General features: G+C 34.3%; 1 protein-coding gene across 2 annotated transcripts in view; it reads left to right on the forward strand.

Annotated features, from left to right (window-relative positions):
- The first annotated feature begins 4,369 nt into the window (after nt 1-4,369).
- Nucleotides 4,370-25,368, forward strand: part of ATP7 (copper-transporting ATPase 1) — a 260,566-nt gene continuing 239,567 nt past the window's right edge. The window contains exon 1 of one of the 2 annotated variants that reach the window (XM_090372608.1): nt 4,370-4,478. In XM_090372608.1, coding sequence (XP_090228734.1) covers nt 4,407-4,478 — 72 coding nt within the window. In that variant the 5' untranslated portion in view covers nt 4,370-4,406. Of the gene's footprint in view, nt 4,479-6,745; nt 6,832-25,368 lie in introns of those variants that run through there. The other variant, XM_090372616.1, reaches the window with a different exon arrangement.

A 25,368-nucleotide genomic window follows, 5' to 3' on the forward strand; every position in this document is an offset into this window, starting at 1 on the left:
ATACAGTACAAAGTTTTGGCCATGAAAGTTATAAAATGAAGATTCCCATGAAAATGTGTTAAACTTCTACTGGCTTGTGATAAAAAAAAAAAATATATATATATATATATAGAAGCAATATGAAAAAAAATTGGAAAATGAGTGAAGAAACAAATAACAAAGACAAGTAGAAATGGAAGGAATATGTATCAAAAATTTTTAAAAAATATTAAATATGGGGCAAATACAGCAAAAGTTATAAGCCAAAAATGTCAAGTTAATATTAATAATATCAAGTTGTATTTGCCTTGTCTGTATTTGCCCCATATTTAATATTTTTTAAAATTTTTAGATAAATATTCCTTCTGCTTTTCTTCTACTTCCATCTTCGTTATTTGTTTCTTCACTCATTTTTACTGTTTTTTTTTTTTTTTTTATTGTTTCTGTATATTCTGCAACATGTTATATATTGCTTATGTAGCCTCACGTTCACAGTCATCTTTCTTTATTTTTATTATTAAACACTTGTACAATTTTATATATATATATCATCAACCTTATATAGGAAAATATCAATGAGTAAATAATAAAAAATGAAATGAAATAGGTAGAATCCTAGTAGACAAGTCACAACCCAGGCATACTCCTATAAATATAATTAAAAAAATTTAAACAAACTAGCTCAAGATATGAAGTAAAAGCAAGTAAAGTTATGTAAATGTAGAATAATATGTGAAGTAGATTTAATAGAACTAATTACTACCATCAAACCAAAAATTAAACATTACATCAGCTGTGATATAAGAAAACATGAACTAGGTAAATAAAATGGGTAAGGTCGTGTGCATTAGAGAGGAGTGCAAATTGAGAACATTTAGTGCCCAGCAAAAGAAATAGGCTGATTAATTATACTGCAGGGAAAAGTTGAACTAAACCAAAGAAAAAGTCCCATAAAAATAACTAAATTAATAAAATTATAGTTAATTACACTAGCCCATAAAAAATATTTTTTGTCATACCTCTGCAATAAAAATGATTCTGGAGGAAATAAATGTGCTGATTCCGAAAATAACCATAAAAAGTCTCTGCAGTGACTTTTGACAGACATATTCAGCTAATTAATAATCAGTGAGTAGAAGTGTATGAAGTTATAAATAGGATGGATCACATGAACCACAAAGCAACAGTTAATTGAGAGGACTGTGGAAATGAAGGGAAATACTACCATCTGAATTCCAAAAGCATATTAAGCAAATACTTAGTATGCTTATTAATAATAGCAATCATAGCAGGTGATTTTAATGCAAGAATAGGAAATCAACCGATTACAAGGTGCATTGATTCAGTGGGAAAACCTATTATGAACAGTAATGGACAATCATTAATAGACTTTTGCATATTCAATAAACTTAAAGTTACTAATATATTCTTCAGACATAAAAATATTCACAAATATACATGGGAGACAAGAGGAAGCAAATCTATAACACTAGCCAACAAAAAAATTTTTTTATCATACATCTGTAATGAAAATGTGATTCTGGAGGAAATAAATGTACTGATTCCAAAAATCACCATAAAAAGTCTACATCAAAAGATGTATCAACGTTTAATGTTAAAATAAAGGGATATATATATATGTATAATTCAAGTTTGTAATACAAGTGTAAAAAATATTTGTTCTCTATAACTCATTTAACTTTGGAAAAAATATCATAAATCATTGCGAAATAGTTATATTTCAATAATATATAATCAGCATACCTGTAATTGTCCTTAAAAATGTTTGCCACTAAGGGATTTTCTTTTGTATTCCTGGTTACTCTCCCTCACAAGAAACCAACAGTAATCATCCAATCATTACAAGATCCCCCATTGACCTTGATCACTGGGATCCTTGACTTTCATCAAGATATAAACAAAATTCAGAAAAGATGAACTGCAATTAATTTCTATGTGCTTTATGATCAAGCAAATTCCATTATCAACAAGAGGAACTCACTAAAGTGTTATCACGCAGTGCTGGTCAGCAAGTTTTATTTTGAAGGTGTAAGATTCTCCCCAGGGCTTATCTTGGGCCCAGGCAAACTAGGCATGTTGCCTAGGGCACATATTTTGAGGGGGCCAATAAATGGCAATGGACATACCCAAAATCGGCAATATCCAGTAGCGATGAACATGAGTGCTCGTGTTCCTTATTAAATTTGCAAATAAAATATTTTCAATTTGTAATGTAGCTTCTAGTTAAAATGTGCATGCCACCGATATGTTCAGATTTGTATATATTCCCTTAGAAAAATATGCAGATTTATTTGTTTTATAGTTTTATATTAATTGTGTAATCCTAATTTTCTGAGGGCTCCTATGCCCTATTTTTTTTTACTATTAAAGTAGGGTGCGGGGCCCCTGGAAAATATTTTGCCTAGGGACCAAATACTCCAGAGATAGGCCCTGGATCCCTCTTACATTATTTTCAGATTTAAAATGGCTTGAATTGCTTTGACACTATCCTGTACTAATTCATTATTATTATCAGCCATATGGTGCAAGGAAGCCTGAGGCTTATGTTGTACCAGCCAAAAAAAAATTTCTGAATTACCCTGAGAGAGTCATTTCCACGACTACAGGAGAATATTTTTGTATTGCAAATGAGCCAAAACAATAACGAATACAAATGGCCACCATGTATTTGCCAATGGGTTAAACTGTAAACTAGGTTTCCCTTTAAAAGAGATGAAAATTTAGTGATATTTTGTTTAATCTAAAGAGTATGTATAGTTTACAAAATACTGCATATACAGGTTCTTTCAGTCATGTGGAAAGGTTTGAGTTCAAATTTCATCGGAAATTGAAGGAAAAGAACCCCCTCATTTTGTAGCTGTAAGTTAACTATCTCCTCTAGAGAGAGAGAGAGTAAGATACCTATTTCTCTAGGTTTTCCATGTTGTGCAGTATGCAGATCAGCATGTGAATGCACTTTTACAGACATAATTAAAGTTATATTCTTGTTTATACCCTGGCATGACTGGTGGTCATGCCAGGGTATAAACAAGAATTCAAACAAGGTCAGTGGAGTTTACATTAAATCATCAATACAAACAATTGTATTCAGCAGTCATGGGCTCGAACCCCGGCCCACTCAAAGAGTGTGTGCTACTGCACTCGTGCTTCTAACCATTTGGCTACGTAAAAGCCATGTGAATTGGCACACTTGCCAAAGTAGTTGATTTGCCAAAAATTTCCCATCCAACCAACCTTCAGTGTTTGTATGTTATTTCAGCTCCCATAGCATTTAATGTTCCTCAGTATGTTAGCTTCATTGTAGCATATTAGCTATTGGTTTCTTCTCTCCAGTATGTTTAAAATATTCACATCAGTATATTTCATTGACTTACTTGCATATCATACATTGTATTTTTTTCCTAGTATTTAATATGGACTTCTGCTGCTGATTTTTTATTTTTTGTATTTTATGGTAGTTATGGGGGATGAGATACCAACATTAATGGAGATTTTTAAGAAGTCAACATATATTATAAAAAATAATTATTTTAAAAAAATATATAAAGATGAATTAAGAATAGGCAGGATTGGAATATGTGATGATTTTAGTCATTAGTGGTTTTTAACTATTTAGAGGAGTTAAATCAATCTCTCAGTATCATTCATTAGCCTCTGTTTGCATAATATATATTTCACATTAATAATATTTTAATCAAAGTATATAAATGATTTTACTAGATTAGTCAGTTATCTGCCTGTAAATATTTTTATCCATTCCATGTATGACTGTCTTGTAAACAATAGGCAAGTCCAAATAGCAAAAAAATTCAAACAAAAAAAGTACTGTGTGATAAAGTTTCCTTAAAGTTGATATTTGAACTGTAAGCAGAGTAAGTGTTCTCTGCCCTGTCTGTGATGCTTTTGATGCACCAGGCTGTATGCTTGTGATAACAAGTTCTTGTTTTATAACAGTAGAATTGTCAATTTACTATTTAAACACTTTGAGTTTTCATAGTTTATTAAAAGCGCTTTAAATTATTTTGTGCAGTAATTTTATAAATGTAATTAATAAATTTCAGTAATTTTAATGTAATTCATAAATTTCAGTAATTTTAATGTAATTCGGTAATTTTAAGGTCAAAAACTTGACCTTAAATTTTGCAGTTGTGTGTTATAGAGCTGTCATATTTCTCTCTGTAATCCAAATAATAAATAATCTAAATAACAGATAATATAAATACTTATTAGTGTTGTATTTTTTAAACAGGATTTATATGTCACTTCTTCAGGAATGAAGAATGCCAAGTGTAGAACAAGAAAAAAGCAGAAAGAACTGTAATTATAAATAATCATAGTCTTGAAAAGCATTAATATCTATTAATATGGCTACAGAACTTAGTGATACAGTCATTAATATTGAAGGTATGACTTGCCAGTCATGTGTTAACACTATAGAACATAAGATGTCTTCTTTAAAAGGTGTACAGGATATTGAAGTAAGTAGAAGCTTATATATATATACAGTATATGATTATATACTTAATAGTTGCTATCTTTTTTATCCATTTTTTAATAGTTTAGTTTAAGTAATAACATTTTTATTTTCTTCAGATATTATGTTAGGTTAATCCAGCTTAACTGTTTGTATTTTCACTTTTATGTCCTCCTGGTCATTCACCTCCTCCTACCTTAACCCCCCCCTTCCCTACATATTTATCTTAATTTTTTACTGAGAAATAGTTCAGTCTTTTTTTTAGGAAAGAGCTCAGATGTTTTAGCATTTAAAAAAAAAAATCTGATATCTCTGGAAAGTTCTTATATCTGAAGAAAATTTTTATTTTCTTCAGATATTATGTTAGGTTAATCCAGCTTAACTGTTTGTATTTTCACTTTTATGTCCTCCTGGTCATTCACCTCCTCCTACCTTAACCCCCCCTTCCCTACATATTTATCTTAATTTTTTACTGAGAAATAGTTCAGTCTTTTTTTTAGGAAAGAGCTCAGATGTTTTAGCATTTAAAAAAAAAATCTGATATCTCTGGAAAGTTCTAAAGTAAAATAATAAAAATGAAAAAAATAAAATAAAATAATTTTTTTGAATTGACAGCTTTATTTTACTTTTCATTTTGACTTTTTAGTTTCCGGTGTATATTAATTTTTCTTCTATCATACATATATGAAATTTTTTCTTATCTCATTATATGCTCTTTAACTTTAGATCTGTTGTCTCCCTAAATGAAACATAGGTACTCACATGGCATGTCTGACTCCATTTTTGCTTTTATTATGAAAATTAAATTTTACCTTTTTTTCTTGAACTGGAAACAGCCTTTTATTATAATTTGCATAATTTATCCCATTTCTCATCACTCAAAATTTTTTTTCTTGCCGCATGTTTCCCCCCCCCCACTTGTTCTATTATTGTTTCACTTGTTTTACTGTTATATGCATGGATACATGAATTACAGTTGAAAATCTAAATATCCCATTCTCCCTTTAAAAAAAAAAAAAAAAAAAAAAAAAGCACCCTTTCTTACCATTTAATTCTAATCTCTTATCATTTATTCAGTTCAGTTCAGTTCCCACTCACTTAACTTCTCTTTCTCTGTGTTTTCTACTATCCTTCTTTAGAATAATAGTTGATAATTGAAAACTGCACATGATTAAGTCTAATGTGGGCTAGTTTCTTTCGAGCTGCCCATCCACAATAGTATCAGCAGCTTTTTAGGTTTAATACCATTACAAATAATTAAATAATACTAGTCTACTGTGTTGTGTATGATTTATATATATTTTCAAAGACTATTTTCATGTAGGAATTTTGTAATAAATAAAGGTTTTACCCTGATTTATTTATTATTAATTTTTAAGTGATTCTTAAAAATCAAGTTAAAAATACATAATTAGGCTATTAAACATTGTTATGAAGCATTCCAAATTCTTAAATTGGGAAGGAGGAATTTATTATTTTTTTAAAATTTATTTCAACATTTTGAGACCATATTGAATTTTTTTAAATGAAAATAGTTATGTAGTTAAGATGATTAAAATAGGGGTTTTGTTTTTCTTCACATATTTTTAAATAATTAACTATAATGTAAAAATCTATATTTAGTTGAGTGCATTTCTTTTTTTTTTTTTTTTTTGTTTATTTGTTCTTTTGTGAAAGTATATATGATTAACTATTGTTAAAACTCATCTTTAAACAGTTTCTATGAATTTGTCAAAGCATTTTTCTTTGGAATTAACTTGACCTCTCTTTCCTGTTTACCCCATGTTATGGGGTAATTTCCTGCTTACATTTAGTGAAAGTGTCAAGTTGTGCTTAACTGTTCAGATATGAATGCCTTCAAGGTTGAATTGACACTTGATTAAACTTCTTTTTTTTTTTTCAAGGTCATGGTTTGCTAGCTGTCTTACATAAAATTTTTCCAGAGGGAAATTAGCATGTGTGCTAGTATCACTGGCAATAACATTAATGTGTCCTATATTTCCAACACTAGTTGTGTGCCCTATATATTCCCACCAAGTTACCCTCTTTTATTAGTAGCACAAAGTATTCTTATGAAATACCTTGCCTTGAGTAACTGAACTTTACAAACTGGTTCACTCTGTGTAAAGGTTTGGGCTATTGGCTGTTCTTCTAAGCTGCTTACCAGTTCACTGAATCAAGGAAATGATAAAACAGGAAAGCCAGCCATATGCACACCACTGAACACGTAGTAGATTTCCAGTGACTGATGTAGTTGCAGCAGTTGATTATCTACTTTTATTTTGATTTTAAAATTGGTGGCATTATGGCACTAGCTATATGTGGATGTATAAAGGAAATTCATATTTTGTATTTTAGTGAGTGTAATTATTATTCCTTTTTAAATTGTGTTTTTAATTAACTTTTGCATTCTTATTTTATAAATAATGATTTAAAATTTATTATTTAAATGTATAAATAAAGGAAATTTTTGTTTTCTTTGTTTATCAGAAATGTCTAATTTTTAAATTTCATATTTCATATCATTTTAAGCAAAATCATTAATTTGCATTCTTCAGTAATTGAAAAAGTTATTACCTAGTACTAAATATTTGCTTTTTTTATTTAATATATAAATATTATTTAGTATTTAATTTATTTAGTATATTTGAGTGTGTTTTTGTGAATGCATTTAGGACTACTATTAGGACTACACTTGCTTTAAGATATAGTTTTCATTTATTTAGGATTTTCTTTTGGAAACAAAATTTAATTATGACATATAGAATATTCAATTACCTCTGTGCTCTTCAGTTGCCACTCTGATTAATTCTGTTAAAGTAATTATCATTATTACTGTAAGGATTTTTCTCAATATTTAACATCAGCTCTCAGAGACATAATTAAGGCATGTGATCCTTTATCCCAAAGTATGTAAATAGAAAATTAAAAGTTTAGTGTTATTGATTTATGAATAAATCAGAAATTACTTTTTAAAATTTGTGATGTTATAGCCTTCTATTCAAACACGGGTAGGGGAGTTACTGTAATAGGCCCAGTAATAACATTGACTGGGAGTTGTGTAAAGTTGGTTGTTAATCTTTACCTACATTTGTTGAATTTTGTTTTGTATGTATTCAGCAAATGTAGAACAGTATATATAAAGCTTAAAAACAAGCTTTATATATATACTGTTTGGTAACATCTAACAATTTTATAGGCAAGTTTTAGGATTTCATATACCATGCTTAATTGCAGGTGAATATCCTCCATTTAGATTCCAATATGACTACTAGATGGTAAAATCAAAATTTTCTGTTATAAGAATTATTGTCCAAATAGAAAGTTAACTTTGAATTATGATAACATATCTTTGTGATGATCTGAGATTTTGTGCAGTGATTGTGTGATTTCGTTATACAGGATATTTAAAAACATATGTGCAAAATATTTTGAGATGTATTCTAGTGTCCTAAATAAAAAGGGGGGAAAAAGCCATATAAACATGTTTGTTTTTGAATGGTTATGAAGTATGGCTATTAAAATAAAAAAAAAAATATATAGCTGTGGTATTTTGAGTGCCAAAAAATAATAAATATAATAGAAAAATAAGAATAAGGAGACATGTTCTTAGTATAAATAAACATTTTGCTAGTTATGTGACATTTTACTTTATATCAATATATAGCAAATTGTGGAAAATAATACATTACTTATAGGACTTTGGCTGACAAAAATTTATCTAAAATGCAATAAATTCTTAATTTAAACCACAATTCTTGGTTCTACTGCATTTGGTTAATTGTAAAATCAGATAGAATATTATGCTATCTGCTTTTAAAATTTTGTTTCAGGCACACTATCTCTTTCTTTCTGTGTTCTGTTTTGCAGTCTGTGTTCATTTTTCTCAGAATATCTAGACCTTCCCAATTTCTTATCTCACCTCCTATGTTTATACTTTCATTTATTTTAGTTTTAGTTTTTGTAAAAATTGTAAATTATCTTTTATTTTGTCAAAATTTTACTTCTTGGATGAAGTTCCTTTATGTAATTCAGGTTTTTTTTTTTAATTTAACTCCTTAATTTCACTACACCTTTTTCTTTTAACAATTTTATTTCTTTTCCATAATTCTTATAAATTTTTTTTAATCTGGTGCATTTTATTTCTTCTGTGGTTTAAAAACAAGCTGATCTTTTCATAAAATCTAAAATGGCTGCTGTTATTTGTGGAAATTTGTTTCTTTTCTTGCCAGTTATTTCATCCAAAATAAGAAGAAAAAAAAAACTCTCATCAACATATGTATGATTATTTCTCTATGTTTATTCTTTTAAGTTCTTAATTTAACCTCTCACAAAATTAATATTACTGGTATACTTGATTTTTGTTGACTGAAAACTGAGCACAGTTTTATTCCTACCTGAAGAGACTACCAAAAACCACTAATTTTTTTCCTGTGTCAGAGTTTTCAAAATATCATATTACAGCATTGTCTGTAGTTCACCCAGTTTACCTGAAAATATATCATAAATTGTACTAGTCAGGCCTGTGCAAAGCTGGTAATAGGCCCAGGCCAGATGGGAAATGTAGGCCCCATTTCAAACAGCTCATTAAGTATTTTTGTAATCAGTGCTAAATACATGTGATTTATGTATGGGTATGTACATGTAGTGTACATGATGTACTTACAAGTAACAAACAGAATAAAAGAACTAGAATGATTTATAAAAAAGGTAATGCAAGCAATTTTATTCAAAATGTATATAAGACAATAGAGTACAGTACGGTAATAAGAAACAGTAAATTCAATAGTACATTCATGTTTATTCTGTATTCAGAATTTCAGATCATCACATTCAGAAATGCTTTCCATGCTTTTCTTTGGACAAATTCATCTATCACACCAGAAAAACCAGGCAACTTTGCCTTGACACTGTTCTTCTTTATCTTTTCCTTCTTCCCATGTTTATATGGGGTCGGCATTTCCGTCCTTAATTCTTTTCCTCCATTCTTCCCTATCCTGGGCTTCCTCTCTCTTCCATCCTCCCTCTTTTAAATCCTCTCTCCCCTTTGCCTTGTCACTGTCGATGTTCAAAATTGCTAATCCATTCAAACATTCTTGCACCATTGTGGACTGAAAGTATGATTTAATTCATTTTAAGACACTGAAGCTCCTCTCATAGAGGCCACTGTTGCTGACAATGACAGAAAAATGTGCAACGCGATGAGGACATTTGGGAAAACATTGCCCAACTCAAGTTCAATGTTTGACCATAAATTTTCTTCAGTAACACAGCATCGAATTTGAAATTCACATCAAAAATTCTTTTAAGAAGAAGCACTTCATTCTGATGAATATCACTTGAAATATGATTTCGGTATCGCAGCTGAAACTGTTTAGCTTTTTGTAACAACTTATTCTCATCTAACTGCTTAAAGTGCCACAAAAAATCAAAAAGTCCACAAATGTCCCTGACTGCAGAAAAGCAGCGTGAAAGGTCATCGATAACAAAGTCAATTATGGTGAAAAACACATTCACCCTGAAGTAATTTTCGGCATCCTTTTGAGTTGGGTACCCCGTGCTAGTAGCAAAACTATCTGGCATACCAATATTGATTAACACATGCCATGCTTCTTGAAGTATGTCATTCCATTTCTCTCTGTTTCAGGATATCTGCCCATAGTTGATCAATGTTGCCCTTTCTACATCTGATGTGGCATCACGAGATTCTATTACCAAGTTGACCTCATGGATCATTGTGAGAACTTTAATCCAAATGACTTGACATCAGTACACATTCAAAGGTATCCAAGTATTTTTTGGTACCCCAAAGATCAGACTTACACTCTGCTGTCAAATTAGTAACTTCACTCAGCTCTGCCACTACATTTCTAACACTATCCAAATGCTGTGCAATTGGTCTTACACAGTCAATTCTCGCTGATCATCTTGTTTTTGACATTTTATACAGTGAGACAAGGTGTTCTTTCAGTATCTCCTACCGCTGGGGACTTGAACTGAAGACATCGAACATTTTCTGTATGATTCCAAAGAATGTTATTGCTTCACTGCAGGCTTCAGCACAATCCATACCAATGAGATTCAGAGTATGATATGCATAATTGGAGAAAATGCAGTTCTCATTCTTCTCCTTTAAGATGGCCTGCGCACCACTGTACTTTCCTGCCATATTGGAGCCATTGTCATATGCTTGACCCACATAGGCTTCAATGTTCAGATTGAGACTTACTAAGAAGTCTAAGATTTTCTCTGCAATTTATTCACCCATCTTTTTGGAAAATTCATGAAATGCAAGAAAGTTTTCTTCAATTGAAAAACTGGTATTTTCCCTCTTCACATATCTGATGATGAAAGATAGCTGTTCTTTGTGAGAACAATCAAGCTTTCTATCAACAGCAATTGCAAAATACTTTGCAGCTTTTATTTCTTCAATAATGCTCTTTTGCACAAATGATCCACAGATTTCAATAAACTCATTTTATATATTATTTGATAGGTAGTCTGGAGCCATGTTTTATTCCCCTGTGCATTCCGTACACGTGCAACTTGTTCGGCTAATGCTGAATCATATTTGCTTAGAAGCTCAACAATACCCCAAAAATTTCCATTATAGCTGTTGTCAATTTGTTCAGAAGAACCATGGAAAGCCTCCCCCCTGACAAAAATAGGATGATATTAAGAATACTATGAAGAATTTTCTTCCATTTATTACTTTCAGCCTTGAACTGGTCAACAATATAATTGTCAATTGAAGTTGAAGCACCGCTCGTTACTGCCTTACTAGCTTCTTTCTATGCAATATAGTTTTCATTGTGTAAGCTAGAATTTTCATGACTTGGAATGCGATCCTTTAATTTTCTCCACCCTTTCTCAATACACCATCCTGGACGACTGGTTAATACACTCACATTAGAAGAGACATCCCTCTTGGTAAACAAAAACAAGGTGCACAATACAGTGATTGCTTTGCTTGACTCCAACACAGCCAGTTTCGTTTATATTTCTTTCCATTTGTCAATGTTACTGTAAAAATGCAAGTTGGAAATGAGTGATTATCCTTATCTTTGGGGACATTATTATTAGCCATATGGTGCAAGGAAACCTGAGGCTTATGCCGCACCAGCCAAAAAAAAATCCCGAGTTACCCTGAGAGAGAGAGAGAGAGAGAGAGAGAGAGAGAGAGAGAGAGAGAGAGAGAGAGGGAAAGAGGTAGAAGGGAATCACCAAGAAAGAGAAGAATGATGATATCCAGCTCAGGACCCTGGGTGTGCCAATCCCATACTCACCAGATGTGAGCCCCTGGGGTTAATTGGTACTTCAAAGTCCTGAATTTTTAAAAATGTTTCAGTGTCAATTCTGTTCCTCCAATCAATAAGTCCAATGTTGATTTGTGATGTGGAGGCTTTTACAGCTGCAGACCCTTTTTCATTATTATCAGCATCAGCTTCAGTTGGCAATTGTGGTTTCACTGTTTGCTCTATCGGTTTATCATCAGTTTCTTTGGGAGTTTTACCTTCTGTAGCTGGTCCTGGTCCAACAGCCTAGTTATCAAGGTCAGCATGGCCATTCTCTGATTCACATTGATTGTGATGTTTAATTAAAAAGTCAGTAATTGATTTGGATTTTTTGACAGCATTTTCTTGCAATTTGGCACACTTTCTCTTGGCTTCACCACTTTCACATTTTTTCATTGTCCCACAAAACTGATCTGAAGTAAAAAAAAACAATATTAAGTAACACATCTTAATTTTGTTCAACCTACCAGGGGGAGTAGCCCCCTTCAAAATCATAGGCCCATGCCAACTGGCCCACCTGGCCTCCCCTCTGATATGGCCTGGTACTAGTAATGTTTTAATTGTTACTTTATGATATGATATGGTAGTAGTAGTAGTAGCATATGATGCTAGAAAGAAAGCTAATAAAGCATCATCCAGAAAAAACAAAACCTCCCACATCACTTGTCCATTCCCTCAAATAATTTGCCTAGTTCTTCAACAGATGGAAGGTTGTTCCAACAATCAACCATCTGCTGGCTCTCTGTACATCTATACTTCAAACATCTTTCCTTAATTTAAATTTATGCCCCTTGTGTGTAGTCTGTGCAAGAAGAAGAAGAAAGCCATCAACATTGAACTTGCTAATTGCATTCAAAGCCTCAAATACCTCAATGAGATGAACTCACAGGTGCCTAGACTTCAGATGCTGCAATTTGCAGAAATGAAGCATGTCTTGCTGAGACCACCCTCTTGTTCCCTTAACCAGTCTCATTGCTCTTCTCTGCACCCATTCCATCTACATCCTCACTAAAATGAAGCCTCTAGACCTGTATGCAGTGCTGAAGATGCTGCCTATCATCACCTTGTACAATGGAATAATCACCTCCTTATCACTGCTAGAAAAGTTCTTCTATGTCATAGACAAAACCCCATGAGCTGACCTGGCAGTCTGACTGCACTTCTCAGAGGACTTCATATCTGACTACAATTAACCCCATATATCTGACTGTACAATTAATCAGTATCAATTATAAATATAGAAAACAACAATGGTCTCATATTTGAATTCTTGGTGAATCCACTAATAACATTAATCCATGAAGAGTATTATTATAATTATATTATTAGCCATATGGTGCAAGGAAGCCTGAGGCTTATGCTGCACCAGCCAAACCCTGAGAGAGAGAGAGAGAGAGAGAGAGAGAGAGAGAGAGAGAGAGAGAGAGAGAGAGAGAGAGAGAGAGAGAGAGAGAGAGAGAGAGAGAGAGAGAGAGAGAGAGAGAGTCAGAAGTAGAAAGAATCACCAAGAAAGAGAAGAATGATGATATCCAACTGAGGACCCTGGGTGTGCCAAGCCCATACTTGCCAGACGTGAGCCCGTGAGTAGTGTCCATTAATAACCACTGTTTTCTCCTACTCAAACTATTCCTTTATCCAAAGCAGTAACTTGCCCTTAATGTCACACTGCTCCAATTTGTACAGCAGTCTTTTATGTGCAACAGTATCAAAAGCTTTTCTGAAATCCAAGTATACGATATCAAAATTATTCTTTGCGTCCAGTTCCTTGATCACTGCAACATAGTATCCAATCAGATGGATCAGAAACAAGACTACCCCATGACAAATTTATGCTGTAACTGTAGTAAACTCCTCTGACCATTTGGTTGTCCCGGAGTATAAACAGAAAATTTATTTTATTTATTTATTATAATTGCATTCCTGTCTAGATGGTCCTGCACTAAGTCTTTAACAAGTGACACCATTATTTTCTCTGGAACAGAAGTTAAGCTAACAGGCCTGGAATTACTCATGTCACCTTTGATCCCACTTTGTGAACTGGGGATACAGTCCACACATCTCCAGTCTATAGGACCTCCACCTGAATCCAGAGATGCTCTCATATTATGGATAAGGGTTTGCTTGTCGCCTTTGCTGCTTCCCTTAATCTAATTGGATGAATTTATTGATCCCAGGCACCTTTTTTTTATTTTAAGCTGTCAACATTTTCTCTTCCACTTTCCTCTCATTTACTGGCGCATTATAGCCTCAGTTGCTGATGCGCCAATAAAACCCAAACCAAACCAAACCAAATCCTCTCATTTATCAGAAAATCATTTAGCTGCCCTTTAGATTTTGATGAACTTCTGGCATTCTCCTCTCTAAAGAACTCCTCACGCACGAATGTAGATGCAGAATGTGTGTTCAGCCTGTCAGCAACCTGAGCAGGACCATCAGCAGTTAAGCTATTGACATCAAGTGGACTGATGTGATTCAACCCCTTACCTCTACTGTTAATATAAGTATAATTAAAAGAAACCTTTGTTACTTTCCTTGGTGTTCTTTGCTAGAGCCTTCTCTTAATCTGCATTAGCTTGCCTTACCTGCTTTGTAACTTGACTACAGACTAGTTTATATCTGCCATAGGCTTCTGTATCACTTGATACTTTGTATGGATCTCATGCATTTTTCTTCTCTACCACAAGTCATACAATAACAGTGTTATTATTAATTTTGTATATATATATATATATATATATATATATATTATGTAGGGTGACACCCAACTGCCAATTCAACTCCACTATTAATTTTAGGTAATGTTGCATTGTTTCTTTTAATAGAAAGCACATCATACTTTTATTGTAAATCACAGACCCCAAATCATGGACCAAAATTTGTATTGAAGATGTGAGACAAGGGTTAATGAAAGACAAAAATTTCTTACATATGTGTGGTGTGGTATGAACCCAGGAACCACACATCAGATTGCTATTTTTGCATGTACGAAAGGGATTCAGCATCAAGAATAATTCTGCAATTAAATATCCACCTATGCTGTCAGCCATTTATCTTGGCTCTGCACAGTGAAGACATACCATTTTCTACTAAACCTTTGAATTTTGATACTTCCACTGCCAGCTTTGATTGTTCCCCAAATAACCATAGTCAATTTGAAGGTACTGTGAAGATGAAGTCATATCAAAAAACACAACAGTTTACCCAAGTTGAGTTAAATGATCTGGTACAAAAGATCCACCAAAGAATTTAGCACAGGACTTAAGTCTCCAGGTTGAGTGAAAACAATCTATTGATACTTGGCACTGTATTTGCTTGCTGTGGATTAGAGAAATATAATTCAATCTCTTGTTTTTTAAATTAACATAAATGGTTTAATTAGTGTACCATCAATGTTATTAGCCAGAAATGGTTTGATCAATGCATAATTTATAATCCATTGAAATAGAGACTGTTCATTTATATTTCAGCAATAAGCTTAAAAGGAGTTTTGCTATATAATGGAAGCATGTTATCTTCAGTTCCACTTGTCTGTTGAAGATGCCAATTTTTTTTTTTTTAATTTAAAGGTGCTAACCCTACTTCTTGACGCAGACAACTTACAAAATTGTCTTGTTTTTTCATGTGAATGCTATAGTGAGGATAAAGCCAATTGCTCTTTTAGAAAGATGTAGACAAATAGGACTAATCTTTCACCTGGAAGCAAAAAATTCATCAGTGAGCTGTTTTTTTCTCCAAGGAAAATGCTTCTGCTATCGCTACATATAAAACTGGGACCAGTTTAAGACAGTAAAGGTTTTTTTTTAATATATAATTTCATCATCTCAAACTTTCCTGAGATAAGTGATGCCAAATTCCATGCTGATGTTTTTCATTGGGCCACAAATCAGAAAGCCATTTCAAGATTATAATTTCACCTGCTTTTATGTCTCAGAAGGAATTGAAGGCATGGTTTAGCATTCAAGAGTGTGAGAAACCTCTTACACATTTATAAATCAAAGAACAAAAAGAAGATTGTCAGTAACATGCTTATTAATTTCAAAAAAGTAGGTTGCAACATGAGAGTGATGATTCATTTTTTGCAGACTCACCTTGAATATTTTCCACAAAACCTTAGTATAGTATGTAAAATATGGTGTAAAAAGGTTTAGCCAAGATATGAGTGTATGGAGAAAAGAAACCATGGTAAATGGAATGAGACAAAGACAGCGGACTGTTTTTTGGCATTTATAAAGTGATTAATGTGATGAGCATAAATGTTAATGTGATTAACAAAATCACAAGACACAAGCCCCTATTCCTGCTCACATACTATTTGTGATATTATTTTTTGTTTCTATTTTTATCATAGTGTTGGTAGGTGAGGTCATGGTAAAAAAATCTAAGGTTAATGAAGTTTTATTTGATGTCTGTTCATTCGTTAACCATATTTATATTTCTTACTACAGGATTTGAAGTTTGATATATTTTGTTTATTTGCAATAAAATATTAATTATTAGGATATTCATTTATTGGCCAATTTTAACCTCAATGTAATCATTAGTTTTACTCATGGAGGAAGGGGGTGAGGGTTGCACAAATTCATTTAGCATTTTAGGGGGTTGTGGTATCACAAAGTTTGAGAACCCCTGCTGTAAGGAATAGTATTTTTTTAGCTTTTAATATTTCTATGCCAGGTCACCAGACTACCTAAATCAGCATTGATTAGGGGTGTGTGTGCACGCGTACCAATGTCTGGCTTTCTTTCATTGTATAGCTAAAACTAAAACCATTGGAACAACTGGCCATCCAATTTTAATAACTAAAGTGTTTATCTAAATTTAGGGAAGGTTTGGTCAGATATGTGTATGAAATCACGTGACTTTATTTTAAGGCCAGTGTTAAATAACTCTGGCTTACTTGCACCATTTTGTCTTTATTAAGACTAACACTAACATTCTAATAATGAAACCCCACTATGTTTCTTCCTATTTTTTGTCAGCATACCATACTCCATTTGGTAAAAAAGCTTATCATTTCTATTCATGTGTCAGTGTTGGCCAACTTTCTTACTCTCAACAATATTCCATTCCCTATTTTGGCAATTACTGACAATATACAAATCCTATTGAATGAAGTTCTCTTGCTATCCAGGCCTTACTGCTTATCAGTTCTGAACCCTTTGCTATTTACTCTGTCAATTTCTTCGTTGTCCTCTAATGTTACATAGCTGTTAAATATTTGCTCTTAGAAGCACTACAGCAGTTCAGATGTCTCAGGAGCAGCAGTGTGTAGCACATGCTTCTTGATTAGACCGGGGTTTGATCCCGTGACCACCATATGCGGAGGATGCGGAAAGGTCAGGGAATGACCACCGCATATCCCTGGAGCAATATGGCCTTAGTTGCTAATGCTCCTAAAAACTAAAATAATAATAACAGATGTTCCAGGTTTGTACTATCAAAATTTTAAAGAGTTAACTCTGGAGAATATGTAAAAGTAAAGCAAAGAAAGGAAAGAATATAGAAAATAGTAAAGGGTCTCCTCAAGTTTATCCTAGGGCTCACATCTAGTGAGTATGGGCTTGGTTCTGAGCTGGATATCATCATTCTTCTCTTTCTTGGTGATTTTCTCTCTCTCGGTAATTCAGAATTTTCTTTTTTTTTTTCTTTTTTTTTTTGGCTGGTGCGCCACAAGCCTCAGGCTTCCTTGCACCATATGCTAATAATAATACTCTGATATACCAGGCTAAAGATGATGACAGAATAGCAGGTTAGATTAATCTTAAGGCAGGCACCCAGGATAAGTGAGACCCAAAACAGTATTTCAGTGATTCATTCTCTTCATGTACTCTGTTCACACAGCTGAAACTCCTAATAGCTGCTGTTTTTGAAAAATATTTTCTATGATTACTCTGCTGAAAATTTCAGAAATATCTGTTAATATCTGTAAACAGGAAAAATATAAGAACCAGATTATGCCTAATTATATTCAAGTATTGAGTGGCATGGCTCACTTCCAGTTATTGACAGCTCTCTGGATTTATTGATGGTGAGCTTTCTTCCCTCTTTTAATGCTCTCTGGTCTTGTGACATTGAAGCACCATCTGGAATCCAAATGTTGATGTGTACTTAGTTTGTTTCATGTAGCACTCGTGTTATTGACAGGCTAGTCATCCAGTTGTAAGTGTGTCTTTTTTTTTTTTTTTTTTTCAATTTACATTTTACTCGCCAACAGGTCTAAAAGGATTTTGTTTTCAAAAATAAAAAAAAAATTATGTTTTTAATATAAATAAGTTGGTTTATGTACATAGTGCCTTACATATCAGATGCATCCAGTTTTTTTTCTTAAATTAAATGAATTTTTTTCCGTGATTAATATAAGTGAAAAGTAAATATAGTTATCCCCTTATCAGTTAATTACTGAGAGTGATTAATTAATTACAGAACACTTAATAAAACTCTCTAGTTTTACATTTTCTAAACTTAGCCATTCAGTTTAATTACAACTGTATGATATTTGTCACTCTCCTCCAGTATACTCTTTTTTTTAAGCCTTCTTTCTTTCCATATAATAGGGATGAATATAAAAAGTCCCTTTCGATGTATCTCTACACCAATAGTTAACTACATAATCATCATTGTATTATATATTTATATTTTATTACTAATTATATGTTTATTTCCAGGGTTTGGCCATGTAGGCTGCATGGGCTATTTTATTTTGGCCTTATGGCCTACTGCAAGCTGTATACTGTTGTGTTCATATACATGTTCAGCCTCTGTATAGTACCTATTGTGCTTTTACTATAATAACTAGATTATAGACTGTTGTAATGTATAGTACTTATTATGCTTTTACTATAATAACTATATATATATATATATAATATATATCACAATGATACCACATTCACAAGTCATGTACAACAATACATGCAAAGTGTATGGAAAGGAGAAGTAATAATTGTTATATTTCTGTTTGTCTGATTTTAACACAATGTAAAATGGCTCGACAGATATTTTTCAAAAGACCAATATAAAATTTCATAAATCCTTCCACTGGGAGTAGAGTTGTTATTTGCAGTTGGATGAACTGACAGACATGAACAAGGCAATAGGTGCACATGTGCTTAAAAATGGATTTTTCATAGTTGTTTGTAATATATTTAAAATAAAGCTGTCACCAAAAAATTTGAAATTTTTTCTTGACTATTTTAAGATTGTAGGTGTTTCGGGTCACTCATATCCCATGCACTTAGAGGATTAGTAATTATTTGTGCTCCTGATTGTGAGTTAAAATAAAATAATGAAGATATGAAATATTAACTCTGATCTGGGTTAGTCTTAACTGTGCAGTGCAAGGCAATCCTGGGATTTTGCTGCACTGGCCAAAAAAAAAAAAAATAATAATAATAATAAACCACCTGTTTAATTTCCTCCTTGCATAACTAACTATCCAGCTAAACTTTGAATTTCTCTAAGCTGTCAGCCTCAACCAACCATGGAAGCAACTTATTCCAATAATTAACAACTCTCTGATTAAAAGAAAACTAGTGAAATGGGTTAGTATTAGTAATGGCCGCATGGTGCAAGAAAGCCTATGGCTTATGCTGCACCAGCCAAAAAAAAAAAAAAACCCCGAATAAAACAATGATAAAAAAAACAAAAAAACTAATAATTAATAAAAGAAAAGGAAATTAAACCTATCATCCTATGGATTTCCCTCACCCGAAGGTACTATCCAGATGACCTTTGAATTTCTCCAAACTGTCAGCCTCTACCACCCATGCAGGCAACTTATTCCAGTAATTTATAACTTGCTGGCTAAAATAAAACTTCCTGCTGTTCAATCTAAACATCTTCCCTCCATAACTTGAATTTATGTCCCCTAGTTCTAGCATCATTTATAATCTTGAAATTTTCGTCCTCATTCATTTTACTGATGCCTCTCAGAGCCCTAAACATCTCAATCAAGTCTCCTCTAAGTTTCCAAACTCTGCAAACTCTGCATCCTTATGAAGAAAGACATATTCAAAGTCTTTCTTCATAAGGATGCCATTTTGCCGATCTCACCAGTAGAGTTACCCGTCTTTGCACCCTTTCAAGAAGCTCGATGTCTGTCTTTCTTTAGGTGCGGTCTCCATACTTGAACACAGTATTCCAAGTGTAACATAATGGGATTATCACGTCCATATCTCTCTACTTGAAAAGATTGATAGATCATCGATAGGACACTATGGGCCTTCCTTGCAACTTGTTTACAATGCTCAGAGAATTTCATGTCTTACTGTATTGTAACATCCAAGTCCCTTTCCTCCAGTACTGGGTTTAGTTGAACTCCACCAAGTGAATAAGTTATTTTGGGATTACTGTTTCCCAAGTGTAATACCTTACACTTTGTTGGATTAAAGCATAGCTGCCATTTTTAACACCCTCCAACTAGTAGGATTTTAGAAATCTTACATATAATTTTTACAATTTTTTTTTTTTTTTTTTTAGTTTTATGCAAAGTGATTCAAAAGACATGATATATTTTTAGTTTTACTTCACTTCATGATATATTTGTATAATATTGCTTGGATGTTGTTGAACTAAAAGTTTCCAGAAATGACCCAAAAGAGGAAAAGTGATATGCAATAGAAAAATAACACAAAAATGAAATGAAAAGAAAAGAATGTTTGGATTATTGATGCTCTACTGTACTAGATTTTTATCCACAGTGTCAGTGCCAGCTGAATAGAACTTTGATTACTTTAAATTGCCCTGCCCCTAACTTTTCTTATATATATATATATGTTATATTTTATAAAAAAATATTTATTTATTTATATATTTATTCTATTTATTTTATATATATATTTATTCTATTTATTTTATATATATATTTATTATATAAATATTTTTGATCATATGTTATATATATATATAACATATGATCAAAAATATTTGTAAACAGATAATAAATATATTACCTGTATACAAATATTTATATAATGTATGACAGCCTCATCTGCCCTGGGCATACTTTCTGCTATCTTTTAGTAGGTTTTTGCTGAAATTTGCTTTTTTTTTTTCCCTCAAAAGGATCCTCTTCCAAACTGCCAGCGCCAGTTTGGAAGAAGGCGTTTTGATTGCAGCTTAGTCACCAGTTTGTCCTGCTGGTGTTCAGGAGGATCTAGATCCAGGCTTTGAATCATCCAGTCCAGCTTTTTTGATGGCATTGCCTACAAACTAGGCCTATAGAGCATGGCACATTGTCATGCTGAAACTGACCTGACTAGTTTCTGTAATACTGCCACAGTGTAGGATGTTGTGGACAATTTGTATAGTACTGTCACAGTCTTGTTGACAATTATGCATTAATTGTCCACAAATTCAAATATGTCATGGACTTCCTTACATTTCGAGGGTACAGCTCTAAAATGGTGTTCGCAGGCTGGCCGCTAGTTAGTACACCAGACTGAACCTTTTGGTAACTCTCTAGGAGGCTTCCGGATCAGCTAGTGTATAATCTTGCTACCTCTACTCTGCCAGATAGTGACTGGAGAGAGTCCGAGTAGTGTGTATGCGGGGAGCATTGTCGAGGCCATGTTATTTCAAGGATCTGGGTATATTCTTACCACGTGTTTTTTTTTTTTTTTTTTTTTTTTATGAGAACCCCAAACACGAGAGGTATTATAACCTATAGTACTTAGTACCGTGCTTGGGTTGGAGGTTGAGAAGACGAAAGAAGATATTTGTTGATATTGGACTTGAACTTCTGCAGATTGTAATTTTCAGGAAATACGTATGAAGGAAGGTTGTTCCAGAAAACGGCAGTTGAATGAATAAATGAGGAAGATGAAAAGTTGGTTCTGTGGGTTTGAAGTTGGACAGTAAATGGATGTTGGCTGGTGGCAGCAAGTGTTCGGACTGTTTTGAAAGAGAGAGCGGGAATTATAGAAGCCAATTCAGAAGAACAGTGCCCATGGAAGTATCTGTAGAAGAGGCATGCAGCAGAAACAGTGCGTCTATGAGACAGCGAGTGGAGAGACTCTGTTAGAGATGAATCATTAATTAACCTAACTGCCCTCTTCTGAATGGAATCAAGAAGCCTGAGAGAGGTTTTGGGGGCACCACCCCAGATGTGGGAACATTATTCCATGGCAGGGCGGATTTGCGATTTATACAGAGTGAGCAGCTGTTTGGGAGAAAAGTAACGCCGAGAGCGAAAGAGAAAACCAAGTTTTTTAGATGCAGAGGAAGCAATATTTGTAATGTGCTTGTGCCAAGAGAGATTAGAAGTCAGGGTAATCCCCAAAAGAGATATATCATTTTGCCTAGAAATCAGAGTGTCACTAAAGATAAGCATAGGAGCACAAGAATCCTTTTTGTGAGATATAAGACAAGATTGAGTTTTAGAAGGGTTGAAATCAACTAAGTTGTCTTTGCCCCACTGGAGAATTAACTGAAGATCGGCATTTAAGGAATTGGCAGCAGATTTTCAAGAACTTGAAGCTGATTGAGCTGGACAAGGTTTCTCAAAATGGAAAGTTGAATGCAATGTGCTATCATCGGCAAAACTATGGATAGGATTTCCAGTCAATGGAAGAAAGTCATTGATATACAAGAGGAAAAGAGTGGGGGAAAGAACTGAACCTTGGGGGACACCAGCATTAGTGGAGAAGTTAGAAGACAGAGAGCCATCTACCATCACCCTCAGTGAGCGATCAGAGAGAAAACTGGATAACCAATTACTAAAACCAGTTGGCAAACCATAAGATGGAAGCTTGTTTAGAAGACCTTTATGCCAAACACTATCAAAATCCTTTGAGATGTCAAGAGCAACTACTTGTGTTTCACCAAACCTTTCCATTGAATTAGTCCATAAATGGGTAACATAAGCCAGAATATCACCAGTGGATCGACACTGACGGAATCCATACTGGCGATCGTTGATCAGATGGAAGGTTTCTAGGTAGTTTAAGAGTTGGCGGTTAATTGATTTCTCCATTACTTTAGAAAGAGTAGAAGTAATTGCAATGGGACGATAATTGGATGGGAGGGATTTGTCACCCTTTTTAGGAACTGGCTGGATATGAGCAAATTTCCAAGCAGAAGGAAAAACACCTTTTGAATAAGAAAGTGAAAAAAGGCGGCAAAGAATAGGAGTAAGTTCAGGAGCACAGGTTTTGAGAACAAGTGGAGAAATACCATCAGGACCTGGAGCTTTCTTAGCATCAAGATTCATCAAAATCCTTCTGATATCCTTTTGACGGAAGACCACAGGAGGTATTGAATGGTTTTTTGGTTTGGTTTTTTTTTTAGGAGCATTAGCAACTAAGGCCATATTGCTCCGGGATATGCGGTGGTCATTCCCTGACCTTTCCGCATTCTCCGTATTTGGTGGTGACGGGCTCGAACCCCGGTCTAATCAAGAAGCGTGTGCTATGCACTGCTGCTCCTTCCCACCTGGCTACGGAGGCGCCGCAGGTATTGAATGGAGCGTGTTAGGAATGGTGGGAGGTGTTTTACCAAGATCATTAATACATGAGCTCAAAGAAAAATGGGATGCTAGCAGGTCAGCTTTATCCTTGGCTGAAGTGACAACAGAACCATCTGGTTTGGACAGAGGTGGGAGCAGAGATGGGCAAAAGTTGCGGCCAATAGCTTTGGCAAGAGACCAGAATGCTCGGCTACCATTAGGGCAAGAAGCAAGTTTTCTACTCTTAGCCTGTTCAAACTCTAGTTTGGACTGATTAATAACTGCTTTACAATTGTTGCGAGCTTTGGTGTAGGCAGAAAATGAAACTGAAGAATTAGAAACAAGCCAATTATGATATGCAACGTTCTTCTCTTGGACAGCCTTAGCACATTTATTGGAAAACCAAGGTTTAGATAAAGGACGAGATTTTAAAGTGGAGGGTGGGATAAAGGATTCCATTCCTGCAAGAATAATTTCACTGACACGATCTGAGCAAACGTTGACATCAGCAGTTTTGAAACAGTAATCAGACCAAGGAAAAGAAGAAAAGAAGTCTCGCAGGTCATCCCATTTTGCATTCTTGTAATGCCAAACAATACGAGGTTGGGAATAGCCATGAGATAAAGGTTCCATTGGAGAAGAGGCAATCACCAAGTTGTGATCTGAAGTGCCTAAAGGACCTCTCACTTCAACCTTGTACTTAGAAGGGTTGTTTGTGAGAAAAAGATCAAGCGTATTGGCTGTATGATTAGGATTGTCCGGTATTCTTGTAGGTAAATGAACAAGCTGTGCTAGGTCATTAATAATTGCAAAAGCCTCAGCATCTCGACCTGCTGGGTCGGTGTGACTAGAAAAACGGAAGCCAGCTGGAGTTGTGAACGTTAAAATCACCAAGGAAAATTACCTCACTGTTAGGAAAGTTGGACTGGAGAAAGTCAAGTTGCAAAGAGAGGAAGTCAAAGAGCTCCAAGTGATTAGTGGAGTTGGGAGAATGGTAGAGACAACAGATGAATTTTACACAATGAGGTAGAGAGATTTTAAGCCAGAGAAGATCAAAGAGAGGAGATTCCAAATTGCCAAGTCTCTGACAGGGAATATCAGAACGGACATATGCACAAGTACCACCTTTGAGGCGAAAGGAATCATACAGCAAATAATTTGGACATCTGAGATGAGCAGTAGTTGAATCAACTGATAACTGAGATTCAGTCAGAAAAAGTACATGGGGTTTGGAAGACTGCAAGTGGAAATGGACATCGTTGAGATTAGAATTGAGACCACGTATATTTGTGAAATGAATTAAGAAGTCCTTGGGAGGTTTAGATCTTTTTGCAGATAAGCTTGCTCTATTATTTTGACAATTCATGGTGTATTCAATAGTAAGAAAAAGTGGGTGGGACATGCTGTATGAAGTAATGAAATTTTTGGATATGGCGTACATGTGGTAAGAATATACCCAGATCCTTGACATAACGTGGCCTCGACAATGCTCCCCGCATACACACTACTCGGACTCCCTCCAGTCACTATCTGGCAGAGTAGAGGTAGCAAGATTATACACTAGCTGATCCGGAAGCTTCCTAGAGAGTTACCAATAGGTTCAATTCGGTGTACTAACTAGCGGCCAGCCTGCGAACACCGTTTTAGAGCTGTACCCTCGAAATGTAAGGAATATTGGATCTCGCCATGACATTCATCATAACCTCAAAAATCATCAATCATACTGCATGATGGAAGAGATAGGGAAGGGTTGGCCGGAACTTAGCTCTAGAGACTAAACATGGGTTCCACCACTTCAAGCCTCAGTGGGCTTGAAGTGGTGGAACCTAGGTGGAACCGAGTAAGCAAAGTGGTGGTATTTCAGCAGTTGATAAGAGTCATCTGCCACCTAGTACTGCTGGTAACATAGAGGGGCGGCGTTCCTCCATGTGGTGTGGGCGCCACACCTCGACCCCTGCTTACGTTGGTTCACGCCTAGGTGGTCACCCACCATGTTCTTGTGCATGAAGGTTATACCCAGGAGTACTAACAGTCCCACCATCGTGAAGGTGCAAGCAGAGGATTTGGCTGTCATAGACCTTCCGGACTTCGCCGAAATTGGGTCCACTTTGACTTGAGTGTCACCCGAATATCAGTTCCATCAGCGTTTTAGACTC

This window comes from Mastigoproctus giganteus, chromosome 1, assembly GCF_048544385.1.
Source record: "Mastigoproctus giganteus isolate SK-2022 chromosome 1, ASM4854438v1, whole genome shotgun sequence".
Taxonomy (NCBI): Eukaryota; Metazoa; Arthropoda; class Arachnida; order Uropygi; family Thelyphonidae; genus Mastigoproctus; species Mastigoproctus giganteus.